Source organism: Pinus tabuliformis, chromosome 1_1 (assembly GCF_031772625.1).
Source record: "Pinus tabuliformis cultivar Carrire ecotype Pingquan chromosome 1_1, CPIR1, whole genome shotgun sequence".
NCBI classification, from domain to species: Eukaryota; Viridiplantae; Streptophyta; class Pinopsida; order Pinales; family Pinaceae; genus Pinus; species Pinus tabuliformis.
In genome coordinates this window covers 493282571-493301691 of record NC_142297.1, presented here as the reverse complement: position 1 = coordinate 493301691, position 19121 = coordinate 493282571, and the positions used below count along the sequence as shown (strand labels likewise).

At 38.4% G+C, this 19121-nt stretch overlaps 1 protein-coding gene across 3 annotated transcripts in view; it reads right to left on the bottom strand.

Annotated features, from left to right (window-relative positions):
* Positions 1-19121, bottom strand: part of LOC149213938 (uncharacterized) — a 137338-nt gene that overhangs the window by 110599 nt on the left and 7618 nt on the right. For all 3 annotated transcript variants that reach the window (XM_089392149.1, XM_089392148.1, XM_089392151.1), the window contains 2 exons: positions 5173-5261; positions 4975-5031 (listed from right to left, as the gene is read on the bottom strand). In XM_089392149.1, coding sequence (XP_089248275.1) covers positions 4975-5031; positions 5173-5261 — 146 coding nt within the window. The remainder of the gene's footprint in view (positions 1-4974; positions 5032-5172; positions 5262-19121) is intronic.

Genomic DNA, 19121 nt, shown 5'->3' with positions numbered 1-19121 from the left:
TGTAGAAGAACCCATGGATCCTATTGATCCTCCTCCACCAGAGCCTTCCTCTTCTAAGAAGAGGCCTTCATGGCTTAGGGGCACACTTGATGATGCTGAAGGACATGCTACACCCCGAGGAACCTTCCGTGAAAGTAAGAAACCGAACAGGTATCAGGGATACCTAACCATCATGAGCACGATCATTCAAAATGAGCCTTCATCATTCTCAGATGGCGTCAAGCATCAAGTATGGAAAGATGTTATGACTGAAGAATATGAGTCTATTATGAAGAATGATGTCTGGGAAGTGGTTCCCAGACCCCTAAACAAGACAATTGTCACTTCTAAATGGCTTTACAAGATAAAGCATGCAGCTAATGGAAGTACAGAAAAGTATGGTATCAGGGATACCTAACCATCATGAGCACGATCATTCAAAATGAGCCTTCGTCATTCTCAAATGCCGTCAAGCATCAAGTATGGAAGGATGCTATGACCGAAGAATATGAGTCTATTATGAAGAATGATGTCTGGGAAGTGGTTCCCAGACACCTGGACAAGACAATTGTCACTTCTAAATGGCTTTACAAGATAAAGCATGCAGCTGATGGAAGTACAGAAAAGTATAAGGCTTGTTTTGTCGCTCGTGGCTTCTCCCAGAAGGAAGGTATAGACTATGATAAGATATTTGCACCTGTTTCCAGATATACCACCATCCTTTCAATCATAGCCCTTGCGGCTTCACAAGGATGGAAACTACATCAAATGGATGTTAAGACCGCATTCTTGCATGATCCAATCAAAGAAGAGGTCTATGTGGAACATCCCAAAGGATTTGAGATTTATGATCGAAAATCTCATGTGTGCACGTTGAAGAAGGCCCTCTATGGGCTAAAGCAAGCACCCTGAGCATGGTATGAGAGGATCGATAGCTACTTGATGAAGTTGGGATTCACTAGGAGTGAAGCTGATCCCAACCTTTACTTCAAGGTTGAAGATGACAAACCTCTCATACTGGTGTTGTATGTTGACGACCTCTTTCTAATAGGTGCAAACCCTCCCATTCACAAATGTAAGAGGGAGTTGGCTTCTGAATTTGAAATGAAGGACCTAGGACTAATGCACTATTTCCTAGGACTCGAAGTTTAGCAGAAGCCAGGGGAAATCTTCCTATCTCAGGGAAAATATGTGGTGAAGATATTGGAAAGATTTGGTATGGTGGACTGCAAGCCCGTAACTACCCCGATGGAGCTTGACTTCAAAAAGTTAAGCGGTAGTGCTGCTGGACCTGTTTTACGAAATGCCACCGAGTATCGTCAACTCGTCGGAGCATTGATGTTCCTAGTGAACTCTCATCCAAACATATGCTTTGCAGTCAACACGTTGAGTCAACATATGGTTGAACCTCACCACATAGATTGGATTGGTGTCAAGAATCTGTTGAGATATCTTCGTGGCAGAATCACTTATAGGTTAAGATACACTACCGGAGATGTGAGACTACTTGGACATACTGTTGCTGATTGGGCAGGCAGTGTGGTAGATCGTAAGAGCACTTCCGAGTGTTGTTTCTCCTTGGGATCTGCTTCGATATCCTAGATGAGCAGGAAGCAAAAGTCGATGGCTTTGAGCACCGCCAAGGCAAAGTATATTGCCGCTAGCATGGCCTCCTGTGACGCAATCTGGGTGTGAAATCTCTTTAGTGAGCTATTTGGATTTACATTAGATACCACCGTGATTCTATATGACAACCAGAGCAGGATCCATTTATCAAAAAATCTCGTATTTCATGATCGCTCCGAGCATATCGATATCAAGTACCACCATATTCGAGATATGGTGCAACGAGGAGCAATAAGGCTCCAACATATCGGTACAGATGAACAGGTCGCGGACATTCTGATAAAGCCCCTAGGAAACGTCAAATTCCTGACTTTTCGAGAACGACTTGGTGTCGTTCAAAGACACTCCGATGAGGGTCAAGTATGATGTACTGAGCTCCGAAAGCTCCAGGGGGGGCGCAGGTACTTCTTGGAGCGACACATGACCACAGGGTGACTCACCATCCCCTGTTGGTGCACTTGGTACAGGGTAAAAGGTTCAACCTTCCCCTGTGACACCCCGTGGCGACTATGGAACAAGATGATTAGTTCTCCTGTGGGCCTGGATGATGTGTTCTCCATGGTGATTGTGGACAAGATGATTCGCTCTCCTGTGGACAGGATGATTCGCTCTCTTGTGGACAAGATGATTCGCTCTCTTGTGGGACAGGATGATTCGCTCTCCTGTGGACAGGATGATTCGCTCTCCTGTGGACAAGATGATTCGCTCTCTTGTAGACAAGATGATTAACTCTCTTGTGGGACAAGATGATTCGCTCTCCTGTGGACAAGATGATTCGCTCTCTTGTGGGACAGGATGATTCGCTCTTCTGCGGACAGGATGATTAGTTCTCATGTCGAGGCATCCTACCCATGCAGTCTGGGACTCATGGGAAGTACCTCATATCTGATCAATGAGCAATGAAATGAGGATAGGGACCATAGCAGTACCGATGGACGCATCGTTGTACCTACCGTACTCCCTATGCTAGGATGACCTTCATTGATCTGGGATCAATGAGATTGGTTTGGGACTAGTGGGAGTGGTACGCACTCTGAGACTAACTTCGGGTCAGTGGAGGATGGTATGATACATCCTCGATCATTTCTTCTTCTTCACAATTCGAGCAAAGCAGAGCATAGCAGAACCAAGCAAAGCAGAGCAAGAAGGGTCAAGCCATACAAGACAACAGTGCATTTGATGGATGGACAGCAGTGACAGTCCGACAGATTGCAGATGAAGTTCTCCCTAGTTGAGAGGGAGTGTTAAAATTGGCAACTAGGGCCAAACTTCATGTGGGTCACCTTATTCATGGATGATAATATTTTTACTAGATTCCTCTCGTCGAGAGGTGTAAGATTGATCTAAAGATCATCCGTTTCCGATAAGTATTTATGGAGATATGAGTTTATTTTTATTATGGACAAATTATCAAAGTCAGCCAACAACTTATGTAGGCTCAGAAGCCCAACAATCGCATCTATTCAACCCCAACGTTTTGCATATAAATACAAGGAGTATTTTCCTCATTTGCACACTTCACTCTCATCACATCTCTCTCTCTCCTGCACAGAAAAGAGTCTCTTCTCTCTCTTGCGCAGAAAGGACTCTTCTCTCACACGTGTGGAAGGAAGGACGCAGAATTTAGGGCTGTAACTACAGATCGAAAGTTTGACCAGCGTTGACCATCATTCTCTCTCTCTAGACTGCGCAGTAGGTGAACCTGACACTCTTTGGAAGGCCGCATTTTTTGGTGAAGGAGTCAAGGCGATCCGACGGTCGATTTGCAAGATATTGACTGCCCTAGTTTAGGGCTGATCTAGGGTTTGCAGATGCCGATGTAAATCAGATTTTTGTATTATTTCTCTTCGCTGAATTATTGAAGATAAAAGAAGATTTGATCAAAGGGTTTCCCCATATTGAGGTTTGTCCCTGGCTAGCTGCCACATCTTGTGTCTCTTGTCTTGGCTTGTTTTTGTCGATCGTTTAATGTTCTATCTGCACTTTACATAATGTACATGTGATTGCTAATATGTGGATAATGATAAGAAAGATAAGTAAAGTGCTCTAAGCATAGAACATACCATAAATTAACAGCGTTGGATTGTCCTTTTGGTTGCAGCAGGTATTAGGGTGTAGTAGCGTCCTACAGGTTGTAGCCTATGAATTAGAGACTTGACACCTCCTCAATTGTAGCTAAAATCTTGATGTAATTAATTTTTCTTTTAAAGGGAGAAGAAGACAATTACTAAGAAGCATTTCGTGGTTTTTGACTCGGAGGGGGTTTTCCACCTAAAAATTTGTCTGTCAACTGTTTTATCTTCTGCATTGTTGTATGGTGTTGTCTACTATTGTTATATGTTTATGATTATCTGAAGAGAACAATAATATTAATAACTAAAGATTAATTAACGCTCTGAAAAAAATATTAAAATTGTTAATTGCTAAGAAAAATTGATTCACCCCCCTCTAAATATTTCCAACAAATATAACAAAGTTGGGCAGTTAAAATTTATAAAAAGTTGTCCATATTTGTGTACGTGTTGATTTACTGCTATGTTTTGTTCCGCTGTGCAAAGTAATTTGTTGTGATACTTGGATTGGTAGCGTCATTGATTGTAAGGTTCTAACCTAGACTCTAGTATCATGGAAAAGCAGCATTGATACAAATCCCATTGTTTGGGATGATACTGATCCATCCTCGAAATAGGTAGAGGAGACTCACTTGACAAAGTTTGATGATTACAAATAGGTGTCGATGGGTTCAAATGATGATCCACTAGTAGCACCAATCATGGTAGGCACTAATTGTGTTGCTACCAATACCGATGCACATGTCCAGGTCCCTAAGGTATCCAACAAGTCCAAGATACTGGACAGTTTTGTATTTCATGCTAACGATTCCATTTCCAATAGTGCTGATGAGTTTCATCATTGGTCAATTGATCAATCACATGTAGTAGGCTAGTAGCTTGTACCAAGCTGACTTTTGGACTCTAAATTCCACTTAGCGCCTCGTTCTTTATGTATTTTGTTTCAGAAATATATTTCACTTGATGCCATTTTCCTATATTCACATTATACATGAGCAGATTTTGCATATTTGGCCTCTAATGATATTGATTTATATTGATATACATGAGTACATTTTTTAATTAATTATTTTATATTTTATGTATTTTTTAGTAAACTGGTTCATAAACTAAGTCATTGGGTGACTTCAACCGAAGGCTGGTTCTGAGTTATTAAACATTGGAAGAAACAACATATGAATACTCTTTCAAGAAAGGATTAAACTAAAAAAGATAACATATGAATACTCTTTCCAGAAAGTATCACAAGAGAAAAAAAAAAGAGGGAGTCTAAGCAGTTGCAGTCATGAAAATGCACCTTATTAACTCGTATTGGCTTCCCATATAATTTGATCATATTTAGAATCTTGATGGCCTGCAATATTAAAACGATGAGGGATCAAATTTAATGAGAATTGCTTCCCCTACAAACCTTGTAGAAAGCTAACTCTCAAAGAATAAGAGCTTATTTCAAACATATTTAGCATTGTCAAAAGGACACTAGGACCATACTCACATAATCTGCATCTTCTTCACTGCGGAACTCCACAAAGCCATACCCCTGATGAAGACCAGTGACTCTATCTTTTGGCACATATACGTTAACTGCAAAAAGACACCATAATCAAGATTTAAGACAGGATCAGAGCTATCTACTCAAATAAAAATGTGTGTTTGAATACAGCCATCACAATTTTACTTACTAAGATTTATATTTGTTTACAGATGTAAAACCCTCAAGAGTGCAATGCCCTTCCAAACTTACAACTAACCCCAGAGACATGTTAAAAATCAGCATACTGTCATTATGCCAAAATTGTCTTGCCATTAATAGGCTAGCCATTACATTCATGCTCAACTTACTACCCAATATGCAGCTCTCTTCCCATAAAAGTGATTTTGAATCTACTAACAAGTCCCAAATTGTCAAACATCTTAAACAAAAAAAATTCAACTATGCTGTTTTCTGCCATAACATGGATTGCAACCACAATCACAAAGCTGAAATTGCTTTAACAATCACCATGCCAAAAATGCTTCAACATTAGCCTATGTCAATGCACAATTTATTGCATGATAAAAAATTATGTCCCATGAAGAATATTTACCAAAATTCAAATTCCAATTTCCTGGGGCCATATTTCCAATATAATAATCACATAGTTATTTTGTACTTGCTTCTACTCAAAACCATAGCAGCAATAAATGGGAAATTCATGAAAACAAAACATTTGAACATGTTTTTTCTCAGGCAATAATTTAAGCAATTGAAGTCCTTTTCCAATGGGGTTATCATCTAAGTCAGGTGTTTCAAGTTCGAATTCAAATTCAACAACATTGAAGTTCAACAAAAAAATCAACAGTAAAAATTTTATAATAAAATTCAGCATTAAATTCAACAAGGTATAAAATTTGATAGTTAAAATATATGTTTATTTATGTAAGTGAAAACTAATCTAATACATTAATTATTTATAAAGTGCTCTAAGAATATGCTATGAATTATAGCTCAGATAGGAACTTTCACATATGTTCAGTGTGACCATGCAACAAGTCAAGATATTTTTGATAAAGTCATTTTCGAAAAATAATTCTATATTTTAATTCACTTGGTAAAAATGTGAAAATTTTAGTTTTAGTAGTTGAGTCAAAAATTGTACATAGACTAAGAGTAATCTTAAAAGTAGATTCTCCACTAAAACTACAATGATCAGGCACGGTAGAGGGTCGAGGCTATTACACACACTTGAGCAGATGAGCAAGAGAGAGAGAGAGAGAGCTGGCAGTCAAGGAAAAGACATTAGCGGGCAGCATGCAGTATGACACAGTGGTCCGTACAGTTCCATACAGGTCAATACAGTTGTACGAACAAATCATACAATCTGTCTTATAGATCATACCGCAGTTTTCTGCTATTTCTAGGTTTTAAGCAAGCTGTACAAGCTCAGTTAAAGTGTTTTTTGGCATCCGTGCATGGTGTTTTTTGGAGCAGTATATGAAGGTTTCCTTGTTAGTTTTTTTGATGGAATGAAAAGCTAATTTGAAGTGATTACTACCCATCTATGTTGCACGAAACTTCTAGGAACCCGGCATTTCGGGACATACCCATAACCAAAACTCCAAAACTTGACTGAAACTCGACCATCATGTAATCATCTATGAGAGTTAATATAGACTTGGTTTTTCTTCTAAATTCTCATCTATAGGTCTTATTTCCTTTTTTCTTCCAAGATATTGTGTTATTCACTTATTTATAAATTTCTTTTATATACATAAACATATATGACATTTCAAACGACGTTTCGGTTAACGTTTCCATTTTTGCAAGGTGACATTTCTAAACGTATCCGTTTCGAAAACTCTGAAACGTTTCGGCACTTCGTGCAACTTAGCTACCTATGTGTGTGAGAAATTAATTTTGTTATGCGTCCACTGTATTTTCCAGCGATCTGTGAATTGATACATGCTCACATTTTCATTTTTGCTATTGAGTAAATTCAAGATCTGATTTATTTAATAAAGAAGCATATGACAGCAATCACCTAGGGTTTGGAAAATTACATGGTAACATAGCTACTTTGGTTAAATGATTGAAAATAACAATTTGTGTGCAGATCAAAGATAGCCTCAGCTCCCAGGACATACTGGATGGTGCCTCTAATTTTCTATCTTGGAAAGTCAGGTTTACTTTCTTGTTGGAAGAGAACGATCTGTGGGACATCGTGAAAGATGCAGCGACACCACCAACAGATCCGTACCATTGGGCAGCACACAACAAGGACAAGGTAAAACCCAAGGGGATAATCATGGATGCCATTAAAGATCACTTGATTTCTCACATATCTGAGAAGAACGCTGCTCAGGAGATCTTCGAAGCACTAGTAAGCCTCTACTACAGTGAGAATGTTAACAGGAAGATGAGTTTGCAAAACAAACTCTGATCCATAGAGGCAACCAGATCTGACACCATTACCAGTTACCTAATGAAAATCACACGGATTCGTGACCAACTTGAAGTAGTCAAGGAGAAGGTGGAAGATGCTGAGTTGGTAAACATGGCACTGATTGGATTCCCAGTTTTGTGAGATACATTTGTCCAATGTGTTTGTTCTCGTGAGAAACTTCCCAATTTTGAAATACTTTGGGGTAGTTGTATCTAGGAGGAAACTCGAAGCTCGAATGGAGTGAAAGGCTAGCAAGAAGGATGGTGACTAGGTCCTAGCCCTATTCAATCAGATGAAAAAGGGCAAATGAAAAGGTTCCAATAAGGGTAAAGGGAAAGAGTAAGGAGTCAACCTCACAATCAAGAAAGAAAGACTTGAGTAAAACCTTATGCTTTATTTGTCATTAGTTTGGACATTATGCATCAAAGTGTCTAGAAAAGAAGAACGACAAAGGGAAGCAACAGCAAAAGCAGGTACCAGCCACAGCAAAAATTTAGATGAAAAAGTTTGCTGTCAAGTTTGAAAAAGAATTCTCATTGGTATCTTGCCTTTCTACCAGCATTGTTCAAGGACAGTGTGGTATGTGGACAATGGGGAATCTAGCCATATGACATCAGCCTGACAGTGGTTTTCCAGTCTAACAGCGTGGGACTTGGGAGTATACGTTGAGCTTGGTGATGATGCAAAGTATTCAATCGTAGAAGTTGGTTCTATTTCCTTCTAGCTCAAGTCAAGTAATTTGTTAATGACGTGTTATTTGTTCCAGGTCTAGTGAAAAAATTGCTTCTAGTTTTGGTTATGGAAGATATGGGCTTTGTAGTAGAGTTCAAGAAAAGACGAGTCTTTATCAGGCTAAGAGAATCTAGCCCAAAAGCAGCACAAGTGATTGGGGTTAGCAAACCAATTTGTACAGGTTACAGGGTGAGTCTGTTCGAGCCCCGGTTCATAGCAGTAATAGCCTGTCGAAATTATGGCACAAGAGAATGGGGCACCTGCATTATAAACCATTGTCTATTCTAGGGGAGATAGTCATAGGACTTCCAGATTTCAACATCAAACAACAAGGAGTATACAGAGGGTGCGCGCCTGTCAAGCATGCCAAGGCCTGCTTTCCCAAGCAGCAAACACAAGTTTTTGGAGATTGTAGACCTAATTCATTCAGATGTTGTGCAAAGATATCATAGCATCAATTTTGGGAGGTATGTACTATGTTTCCTTTATTGATGAACACAAGTCTTTGGAGATTCTAGACCTAATTCATCCAGATGTTGTGGAAAGATGTCATAGCATCAATTTTGGGAGGTATATGCTATGTTTCCTTTATTGATGATTTCTCTCACAAATCGTGAATTTATTTCTTGAAGACAAAGGATGAGGTGTTCAGCAGATTTTAAGAGTTCAAAGCTCTTGCTGAGAACCAGATAGGAAAGAAGATCAAAGTTTTGAGATCAGATAATGGGGATGAGTGTTCCTCCAACGATTTCAAGAACTTGTACAAGCAAGCAGGAATCAAGAGGGAGCTAGCAACATCGTAAAACCCACAGCAAGATTGAATTGCAGAGCAAAGCAATGTATCCATCATAGAGACTACTAGGGTTGACTGGGACTTGCCCATGTTTCTTTGGGCAAAGGCATGCATCACAGCAGTCTACATCCTAAACAAGTGTCTGCACAGAATCTAAGAGGGCAAGACGCCAAAGGAGGCATTCACTAGTATAAAGCCATAGGTCACACAACACAAAGTTTCCAGTTTAGTAAGTCAATCTTCAAGTGAGGAGAAGGAGACATTAGTCCCTTCTGATTCTGTCAGGAGACCTCAATGGTTTCAAATAGACATTAAGGGATGTTGAGGAGTATGTTGAGGCTACTAAGAGCACATTCAAGGAGAGCGGTCCTCCGAAGAACTTTCCCAACTATATGGCATTGATGCGCACCATCATTGATTCAGAGCCCTCTAGTTTTTAGGATGCAGCAGACAAGCAAAAGCAAGTATGGTGAGAAGCCATAGTGGAAGAGAACACCTCCATCATAAAAAATGGTGTTTCGAACATAGTGCCAAAACCAAAAGGGAAATCAATTGTGAGTTCCATGTAGGCATGTTGCAAATGGCAGCATTGAGAAATTCAAGACAAGGTTTGTCACGAAAGGGCTCTCCCAGAAAGAGAGAGTGGACTATGATGGGACTTTTGCTCCAACTGTCGACTACACTTCTATTAGAGTTGTTATGTCTATTGTCCTGGTTATGGAATTGAGGATACATCAAATGGATGTGAAGACAACGTACCTTAATGGGATCATTAAGGAATAAGTGTACATAGAGCAACCAGTGTTGCGAAAATCACGATATTATCGGCAAATCGCGATTTTTTGAGTTTGCCGATATTATCGCCTGATTTTTACGTTAATTTTTTTTCACAAAAAATCGCGATTTTTTCGTAAAAATCGCGATCCTTGGACAAAAAAAATAAATAAATAAAATATATATATATATATATATATATATATATATAATATTTTTTTTCTCCGATTTTTTGATGAGGAGGAGTTGCAATAGGAGGAGGAGGTGACACAACCTACCCAGGCTACCCCTGTCACCAGTAGAGGACGTGGTCTACCTCCTGTAGCTCCTAGTTCTTCAACTTCTAGAGCACAGCGGAGTCTGCTACCAACTTCACCGGCATCTACATCTAGAGGAAAAGGGAAAGCTATTGCATTTTCTCGCAAGAGGGGCAAAGGACATCAGTAATATTAGACTTTAGTTATTTGGTTCATTTCTTTGTATATGACATTATGACTCATGATATGAGATAGATTATTATATTTTTGGTTGATATTTTGAGGCTAAGTTGGGACTCAGTAGTCAGGACTTACTATTCAGGACATGGTTCACTGTTATGTGTGATGTAGCACTAGAAATGATATTACACATCTTATATATCAGTTGTTTTATCATATTTATGTGTCAATGTATTTATTTTATGTTGTAGATGCTTTAGATATTAAAAAAATTGAAAAAATTGAATATTTTTGTATTTTACAGTTTTTTCCCGATTATTTCCCAATTTTTACGATTTTTTCCGATTTTTTCCCCTCATCGATAATAACCCGATAACGATAACTGCAACATTGAGAGCAACCTCAAGGCTTTGAGGTAATTGGGAAGGAGTCCCATGTTTGCAAGTTTAAGAAGGCCTTACACGGACTTAATCAAGCATCGAGCACATAGTATTTCAAGATCAATGGATACTTGCTTATTATGGGCTTTACCAAAAGCATAGTTGCGCATATCGCAATAATATTGAGATTATCGTGGTATTATCACAAAATCACACTTGCCGATATTATTGTCTCAAATTATAGCAATAATTTGCCCAGTTGAAATTATCACGACAATTTCAAAATTATCCTGATCAAAACGAAAATGATCGCCTTGCTACTGGAAAAGACGATATAAAGTTCTAGTTTGGGTTTTTTAGGATCATTTTTCTTTTGGTGAGATTGAGCTCTAAGGGTTGTGTGAGTCTTGTGACCATTTTTCATCAAACAAACAAGGGAAAATCCATAGTTTTATTTGCCATCAACCGAGCACTTTTGGATTGGAGACTTACTCTAATATACCATATCCATATTTCCATGTATGTAAAAAAATTGTCTTCCTTTTCCTTGTTCTCCAAGATTAGTACAAATTTAGAGTCTGCCTCTTCTTACCCTTTTTTAAATTTCTACATTTGTTCTATGTCGTAGGACCAAAATTTAAAAATTTAAAATGGCAAATCCATTGGACCAAATGTGGAAGTATCGTGAACCATGTGAGGGTCATAATAGAACAAAGTTGAGTTGCAAGCTATGTGGAATGGAATTACCCGTTTGGATCTTGTTTTCTACTCATCCACGAATCATAGCAGATCCCAATCTAAAACATCCACATGTAGTGCTTCTTCCATCAGTATCACTGCCACCCCAATTGGAATCGGTAAAACCTGTTAACTTGACTTCCTTTCCATCATATTTTTAGCAGTGATGTATAGTGCCACATAGATATCTCAAAATATGCTTGGCAGTTATCCAATGGTCATGATGAGGCTCCAACTAAAATTGACTAAGAACATTTACGGCAAAACATATATCAGGTCTTGCATTTATCGGGTACATCAAAGAACCCACCAACTTACGATAGCTAGTAGGATCGACGAGACTAGAGTTGGAACTTCTCAACTTCTTGAGATTAGTGATCATGGGAGTAGTCATAGGTTTGGAATCCATCATACCGAATCTCTACAATATCTCGATTATGTATTTCCCTTGACCCAGATATATTTCGCCAGGCTTCTGCCAGACTTCCAATCTTTAATTTCAAATCTTTAATTTCAAATTCTGCTGCCAGCATCTTCTTGCAATCTTGTATTTTGTGCTCCACACCTATAATAAACAAATCATCCACATATAGTAGAATAATGACTGGTTCATTGTTCACCACCTTGATGTAGAGGTTTGGATCTACAAAACTTTTGACGAACCCAATTCTTAAGAGATATGCATCCATTCTTACATACATGCCCTAGGAGCATGCTTCAAGCCATATAGGGCTTTCTTGAGTCTGCAAACATGTGTGTCCTTACTATTTATCTCAAAGCCTTCCGATGTTCAATGTATACTTCTTCATCGATGGTTACATTCAAAAATGTCGTTTTTACGTACATTTGATGAATATTCCATCCCATTGTAGCAGTGAGTGAAACCAAAGATCTTATAGTAGTATATCATGCAGTAGGTGCAAAGGTTTCTTCATAGTCTATACCTTCCTATTGAGAAAAACCCCTCGCAAGGAATCTAGCTTTGTATTTGTCAATACGTCCATCAATAGCATGTTTGACTTTGTAAATCCATTTTGAAGTGACAATTGATTCGTCACTAGGTCTAAGAATGATTTCCCAAACCCCATTCTTCATGATGGATTGATATTCTTCTTGCATTGCCTTCTTCCATTCTTGATGAGCAGCTTCTTCAAATGTAGTTGGTTCAGCTTCTATTAATTTTATCATATATGTTGCATATCCTAAATATCTCTTTGGTCTTTTGCTAAAAGTTCCTTTATTAGCTCCATGTCCTTCGGCATTTTCAAGAGTAGCTTTTAATACCTACTTCTTTACAATATGCAACTATTTCTTTTGAAGTGTATTCCCCACATTGTCAAATCTCAAAGTTTTAATCTTTCTTTCGATTACGGTTTCCACTTCAAATCTAAACTCCTTGAAATTTTCAAATACTTTGTCCTTAGTCTTGAGAAGGTAGAGCCATGTCTTTCTAGAGTGATCATCAATGAAGGTCACATAATAAAGATGGCCTCCAAGAGATTTATTAAACACAGTCCCACACACATCGGAATGAATGAGGTCTAATATTTCTTTAGACCTTTTATCACTGCTTGTAAACGGTTTCCTTGTATTTTTCCCCCAAGCACATCCCTTACATACTCCTTCACAATCTTCCTTGATGTTGGAGATGCCATTTACCATTTGATTAAGAGAGGGAATGATCTTGTAGTAATATGCCCATATCTTCTATGCCATAGTTCGATAAGATTGATCTCCATGTGAACCAGGGCTTGAGGAGATGGAGTTATGACTCAATATAACCTTCCTTCACGTACTCCAACAACTTTTGCCTTATCAATGCTTGAATCCTTTCCCCAAACCAGTACTTTTTCATCTACAAAGACAACCCTATCTCCTTTACCTTCTAAACAAGAAATTGAAAGTAAATTCTTTTTCAAACCTGGAACATAGAGTATATTGTTGAGATGTAGCTTTGCTCCATTTTAAAGCTTTAATGATGTAGATCCCAGACCCTTGACTGCATAACTGTTGTTGTCTCCTAGCTCCACTGCATGAGATGATGGTTCCTTTGATAGAGTATGAAGTTGTCCACTTTTTCCTGTCATATGCCTTAATGCTCCACTATCAATGATCCATGCATTGTCATCATCAAGAGTACCTGTAAGTGCAGCCAAGAACCCTTCGCTTTTGACTTTCTTAGAGAGGTTGTAGATGATCCTTCCAATCCAACTTCTTGCAATTCTTATAATATTGTATCCCATCTTCAAGTAACTTTCCATAGAGGGAGTAACCTTATCTTTTAAGCCAACAAAGTGATCTCCAACCTTCTTTGACCTTTAGCTCTGATACCACGTTGAGAAACCAATGCTGGTAGACATTAGGATTTGATTCCTCTTACTCTATGTTGCACGGGTACCCGCACCCGGGGGTGGGGTTCTCGAACCCGTCCCGGGTTCCCGCACCCAAGTGTCGGATTTGGGTACGGGTTCTTCCCAGACGAACCCAGAAGAACCGGGTTCTTCCATGAAGAACCGGGTTCTTCAAAAAAAAAATTGTGTTCTTTTCCTTTAACGGGTTCTTGGGTTCTTGGGTTCTTCGGGTTCTCGGGTTGAGTTCTTCGGGTTCTTTGGGTACTTCATTAAAAAAACTATATTAAAAATTTAATTTTCAAATAATATTTTTTATTGAAATTTAAAAAATAACTTATAACAAAGGTAAAAAAAACTTTAAAAACCCTAAATCTTTAAGACTTTATCTCTTTATGAACGCACACAAGCAAATATCTGATACGTGATTATTGATTTCATTTAACTTTTAAGTTTTTTCCATTTGGTTGAGGCTTGAGCCATCCCTGTTTACCATTTCCGACGGCAGTGGGCAGCTTCAGCAGCAGTGGGCAGCTTCAGCGGCAGTGGACAGAGCAGCTTCAACAGCAGTGGTATTTACAAGTTTTCGTTTTCAATTTTATTATTCCATGAAAAAATTTCACAAGACCCGCGTGTGAAAAATATAGGTGCATTATATTACACATTTGAACAGTGAACACCCACAGGGGTTCAACTACATTAAGCAGAATTGTCGGAATGAATGTCACAATTTCTTGCTGTTTTGGACTATCTGCAACATGAGCCACAACTGTCAGTCCACTTTTATACACTCAATTTGCCTCCTACAGCTGCGGCATAGTCCCTCCTCCTTGTTGTTGTCAAACACTGAGCTGTAGGGCTTGATTCATGCCACTGTTTACACAAAACAGCTCACTGTTCACTAAGGAACAGACCTCGGCCTCCCTATGCAGACTCCTGTACCCAACCGAAGCCCTAAACAGAGATGACAATGCCACAAACTTACCTCTACTCAGCCCAGACTTGTTAAATTTTTAATTTTTTATACTATATACTATAATATGAGAAGTATACGTTTCAGTTCTTTTAACCTGAAATAGTTGCAATTAGATTAATAAAGCGCAGAAAATCTTCATCATTTTTTGCATTAATGAATGGCATTACATAAATGCATTCATACACTGAATATAGCTCTGTGCTATTCTTTACAATATAAACCGTTCAGTGAGAATGTATTTCAAATTTTCAACTCAATCATCTACACAACATTCAAGCCAGTTCATTATCTACCCTCTAACAATGGTGTTGCTTGCCCTTGCAATGTAATTTCACCATGGATCAACAAAATCCAATTAAATGGTTCAGAATTTGTTCAGGAAAAACAGTTCATAGTATATATATTTTAATTTTTGAAAAATTGAATCATTACATTTGTCATTAACATATAAATTCTGTGGTTTTTTTTAGGCTTGTGGCTACATTAAAGTATAAATTATGGTTGCTGGCAACATATATTTCATTGTTGTCCCACCAAACACACAAGGCAACCCAATAAAATAAAGTTTAAAATGTTGAGTCTTTGAGAACTCAGAATACTTTATAATTTATTAATTAAAAATTTATAATTTATAAAATATAATTATTAAAATTTAATATTATTATATTACACGACGAAACCACACACCCTGTTTCCAAAAATGCCGTCCCCGTCCCCGCACCCACGTTTCCTGGCAACATAGCTCTTACTTGATAATTACTTGTGAATTATGTTGGCATCTTTTACTTCTTTATTAGATTATCTTTCATCAAGCAACTACCAAATTATGTATGTGTGAAGATCACAAGAACAAGAGACACAAGATGTAGGCACACAGCCAAGGAAAAATCCGAAAAACCCCTATAAGGGGAAAACCCAATCAAGAACTCTTCCTTCAATAATTCAATTCAAGATGAAATGTTTCCAGACTTCTTAGACATGGAAAAAGACCTCCTCCAACCACCAAGTCAGTCATTCCTCCTTGTAGATGTCCTTTACTCAACCTTCCAAGTGACAGCTCTTCAAAGTGCAGCGTCATATCAGAATTTCGACTGCAATAGCAGATTTTCGGCCCCCAACTTCAGCTCAATATCTTCGCACTTGTGAGAGAAAGGTAGCCCAAAAACTTGATTTTCCTCTTCCCAGTTTCTCTCCTCCTTCTCCTACAACTTCACACTCTTTTCTAGCTATTGCTTCTTAGAGATCAAACTTGTTGATGATGCTCTCCAAATGAAGTCAAAATGCTCAATATATAGGCTTCTTGCGAGGTTGAATTGCCCTAATCCACACCGACTAGTTGAGGGCAGGGCCGACTTGGTGTGTAGGTGACAAATTACTTTTTTGACTTACAAATAATTATTTTTACATGATACAAAAGCCCAAGAAGGCTCTAATAATAATGACAAAGACTCTAACGACTCAAGACAAAACCTAGAAATCCTCAATGGAGACTTTGACCTAGAAAACATTGGCCCAAGCATGAAACCCAAGCTTTAATAAGTCATTTTCTTTAATAATAAAATTTTCTTTTGACAAGTCAATTATGAAGACCAAAGCAAGTTACATTCTTCAACATTTATCTCCTATCAATTTCAGTGGTGAGAGATTCCTCCCTAGTTGATAAACATCAGTTTTATCTTGGTTTTTCATTTGTCTCTATTATGGCATAGCAAATATCACTTTTGTCTGAGATTGTCGATTAGCATCTCAAGTTTTGAAGACCAACAAGGGGAAGATCTAAAGCATTCTATTAATATTTATGGGCAGTCAAGCCCCTTGGGCGGTTAAATTTTGGAATCCACAAAAGCGGCAACAAAATTGAAGAATGATGCCAAGAAAGGCCACTCGACGTAGAGAGACAGTATTTTGTGACGCAGACGTCTTCCTGTGCAAGCCAAGCGAAGGCCACTCTAGCCAATTCGAGGGATTCTACAAAGAATTATAGTTAATTCTATTATAAACTAAGGGTTTTGGGGCAATCCTTGGATGGTCCAGAATTCTAGAAGCAATTTGGTAACTGGTCGAGAATCTTAAAGTGGCTTTGTGGTGATCCAAACCTTCTGCGACTAAGCAAGGCTTCTAAGATCGTGACCATGGCAAATCGAACGCAACTCATGAATTTTCTTTGTAATCATCCTACTCGAGCTATGAAATACTACCCGCATTATATTCTTACTGACCTGAAGCTCTTAGGGTTAGTTCCTGCGGCAAGACGGAACGACAGAAATTTCAGCAGTCGACACAAGCTAAGATTAGTCATGTTTACATGGAAGCTTAGAGAAGAGTTCTAGCAAAATTCCCCTAGGATTTACATTTGGGAAACAAGTCGAACACCAATTAGGGCTTTCTGCATTATCGAATTTTGGACTATCTTTGTTGCATGTAAATTAGATCATGTGTGTATTTGTGGGACCATCATACTATTGAATGAACTGAAGTGGGCCTGAGTAGAATTAATTATATTTATCATTGCGATGAATTATTGACTTTAAGTTGTGAATAACATATGTTATTGTGAGTTAAAGTTTGTTAGCTAGCCATCTTATGCTTATGAAGATGCCAATGTCATTGCACACTATTTATATTTGTTGATGACATAAAAATTTAAAACGAATTGAAACCCTAGGACACAAAAAAAAGGGAAAATTCCCCTAGTACATTACGATGGTACTTGTATAATTATGTGACAGGTCAACAAAAAGCATGTGGAGCAAATGGTTTGTACCTTGCAGAGCATTGTTATGATACCACCTACCATTTATCCATTGGGATGACGCCTTTCAAAGCATTATATGCTTATGATGCACCATCCTTTGTCAACACAATTTTTAGAGACAACAAGGCACCTATTGCCAAAAAAATGAATACAGGACAGTCAGGGCATTCTCAGGGCACTCAAGGAAAACATGCAAGTTGCTCAAAATCGGCAAAATATATTCGCAGACGAGCATCGAACAAAACGCAGCTTTGAGGTAGGAGCCTTGTTTTCTTGAGATTGCAACCTTATAGGTAGTCTACACTCAAGTAAAGTGGCACAGAAAAGTTGAAGCCTAGGTTTTATGGGCCTTCCAAAGTTCTCCGAAAGATAGGTGAAGTAACATATGAGTTAGATCTACCAAGGGACAGGTTCCATGTGTCGTGCCTCAAGAAGGTTGTGGGACAGCAAGGCACCACCTCTATTGAATTGCCACCATTAGACGAAGGACAACTAGAACCAATTTCGGAGACAATCATGGCCATGCAAGCAAAGAATTTAAGAGGAAAAGTAATTCCATGATACCTTATCAAATGGAAGAATCTATTAGCAGAGGACGTGACACGGGAAGGAGAACAAGATTTGCAGCACCTGAATCTGCAATTGCTTGAGGGCAAGCAATTTCGAGCAACGAGGACTGTAATGTCCTCTCTAAATTGAGGATGAATGAAGGACGTAATAGCCTATCAATCCTCGGAGGCTACAGTCCTCAATAAAGGGGAAAACCCCAAAATATCCAATTATGGGTGAGTTTGGGGCAGCTGGGCAAAGAAACACAAAATTCGGGTTTGGAGTAAAATTTACTCAATTAATTAAGCAAAAGAGGCCCCCTAGGAAATCTATAAATATAAGAGGATTGAATTCATTTTGGATCATCAAGCGTGGATTAACTCGTTTGTTTTTTGAGCATTAGCTCTAAGCGTTTTAAGACCCCTTTTCTCTCCAATCAATTTCGGTGGTAAAAGATTCCATCCTAGTTGATAAACAGAAGTTTTATCTTGGCTTTTCATTTGTCTCTATTCTGGCACAGCAAAGATCACTTATGTCTGAGATTGTCAATTAGCATCTGAAGTTTTGAAGACCAACAAGGAGGGGATATAAAGCATTCTATTAAAAAAATTCGACAGTCGAGCCCCTTGGGGGGTTAAAGTCTGGAATCCGCAAAAGTGACAAGAAAACTAAAGTTTGAGGCCAAGAAAGGCGACCCGAAGTAGAGAGATAGTATTCTGTGAAGTAGAGTCTTCCTATGCAAGCCAAGCGAAGATCACTCTAGCCAGTTTGGGGGATTCTACAAAGGATTATAGTTAATTCTATTATAAACTAAGGGTTCTGATGCAATCTTGGGATGTTCCAAAATTTTGGAAGCAATTTGGTAACAAGCCGAGAATCTTAAAGTGGCATAGTGATGATATGAACCTTCTACGATGTTATCACTCAAGAAAAATAGTTTAAATTCTGAACATCAATTTTTTCTTGAAATTTGTCAAAAGGTTGGTGTCAGTTTTGGGCCTAGTCTTTTCATCTTGTTTTAGAGTCTTGTTAAGAGTCT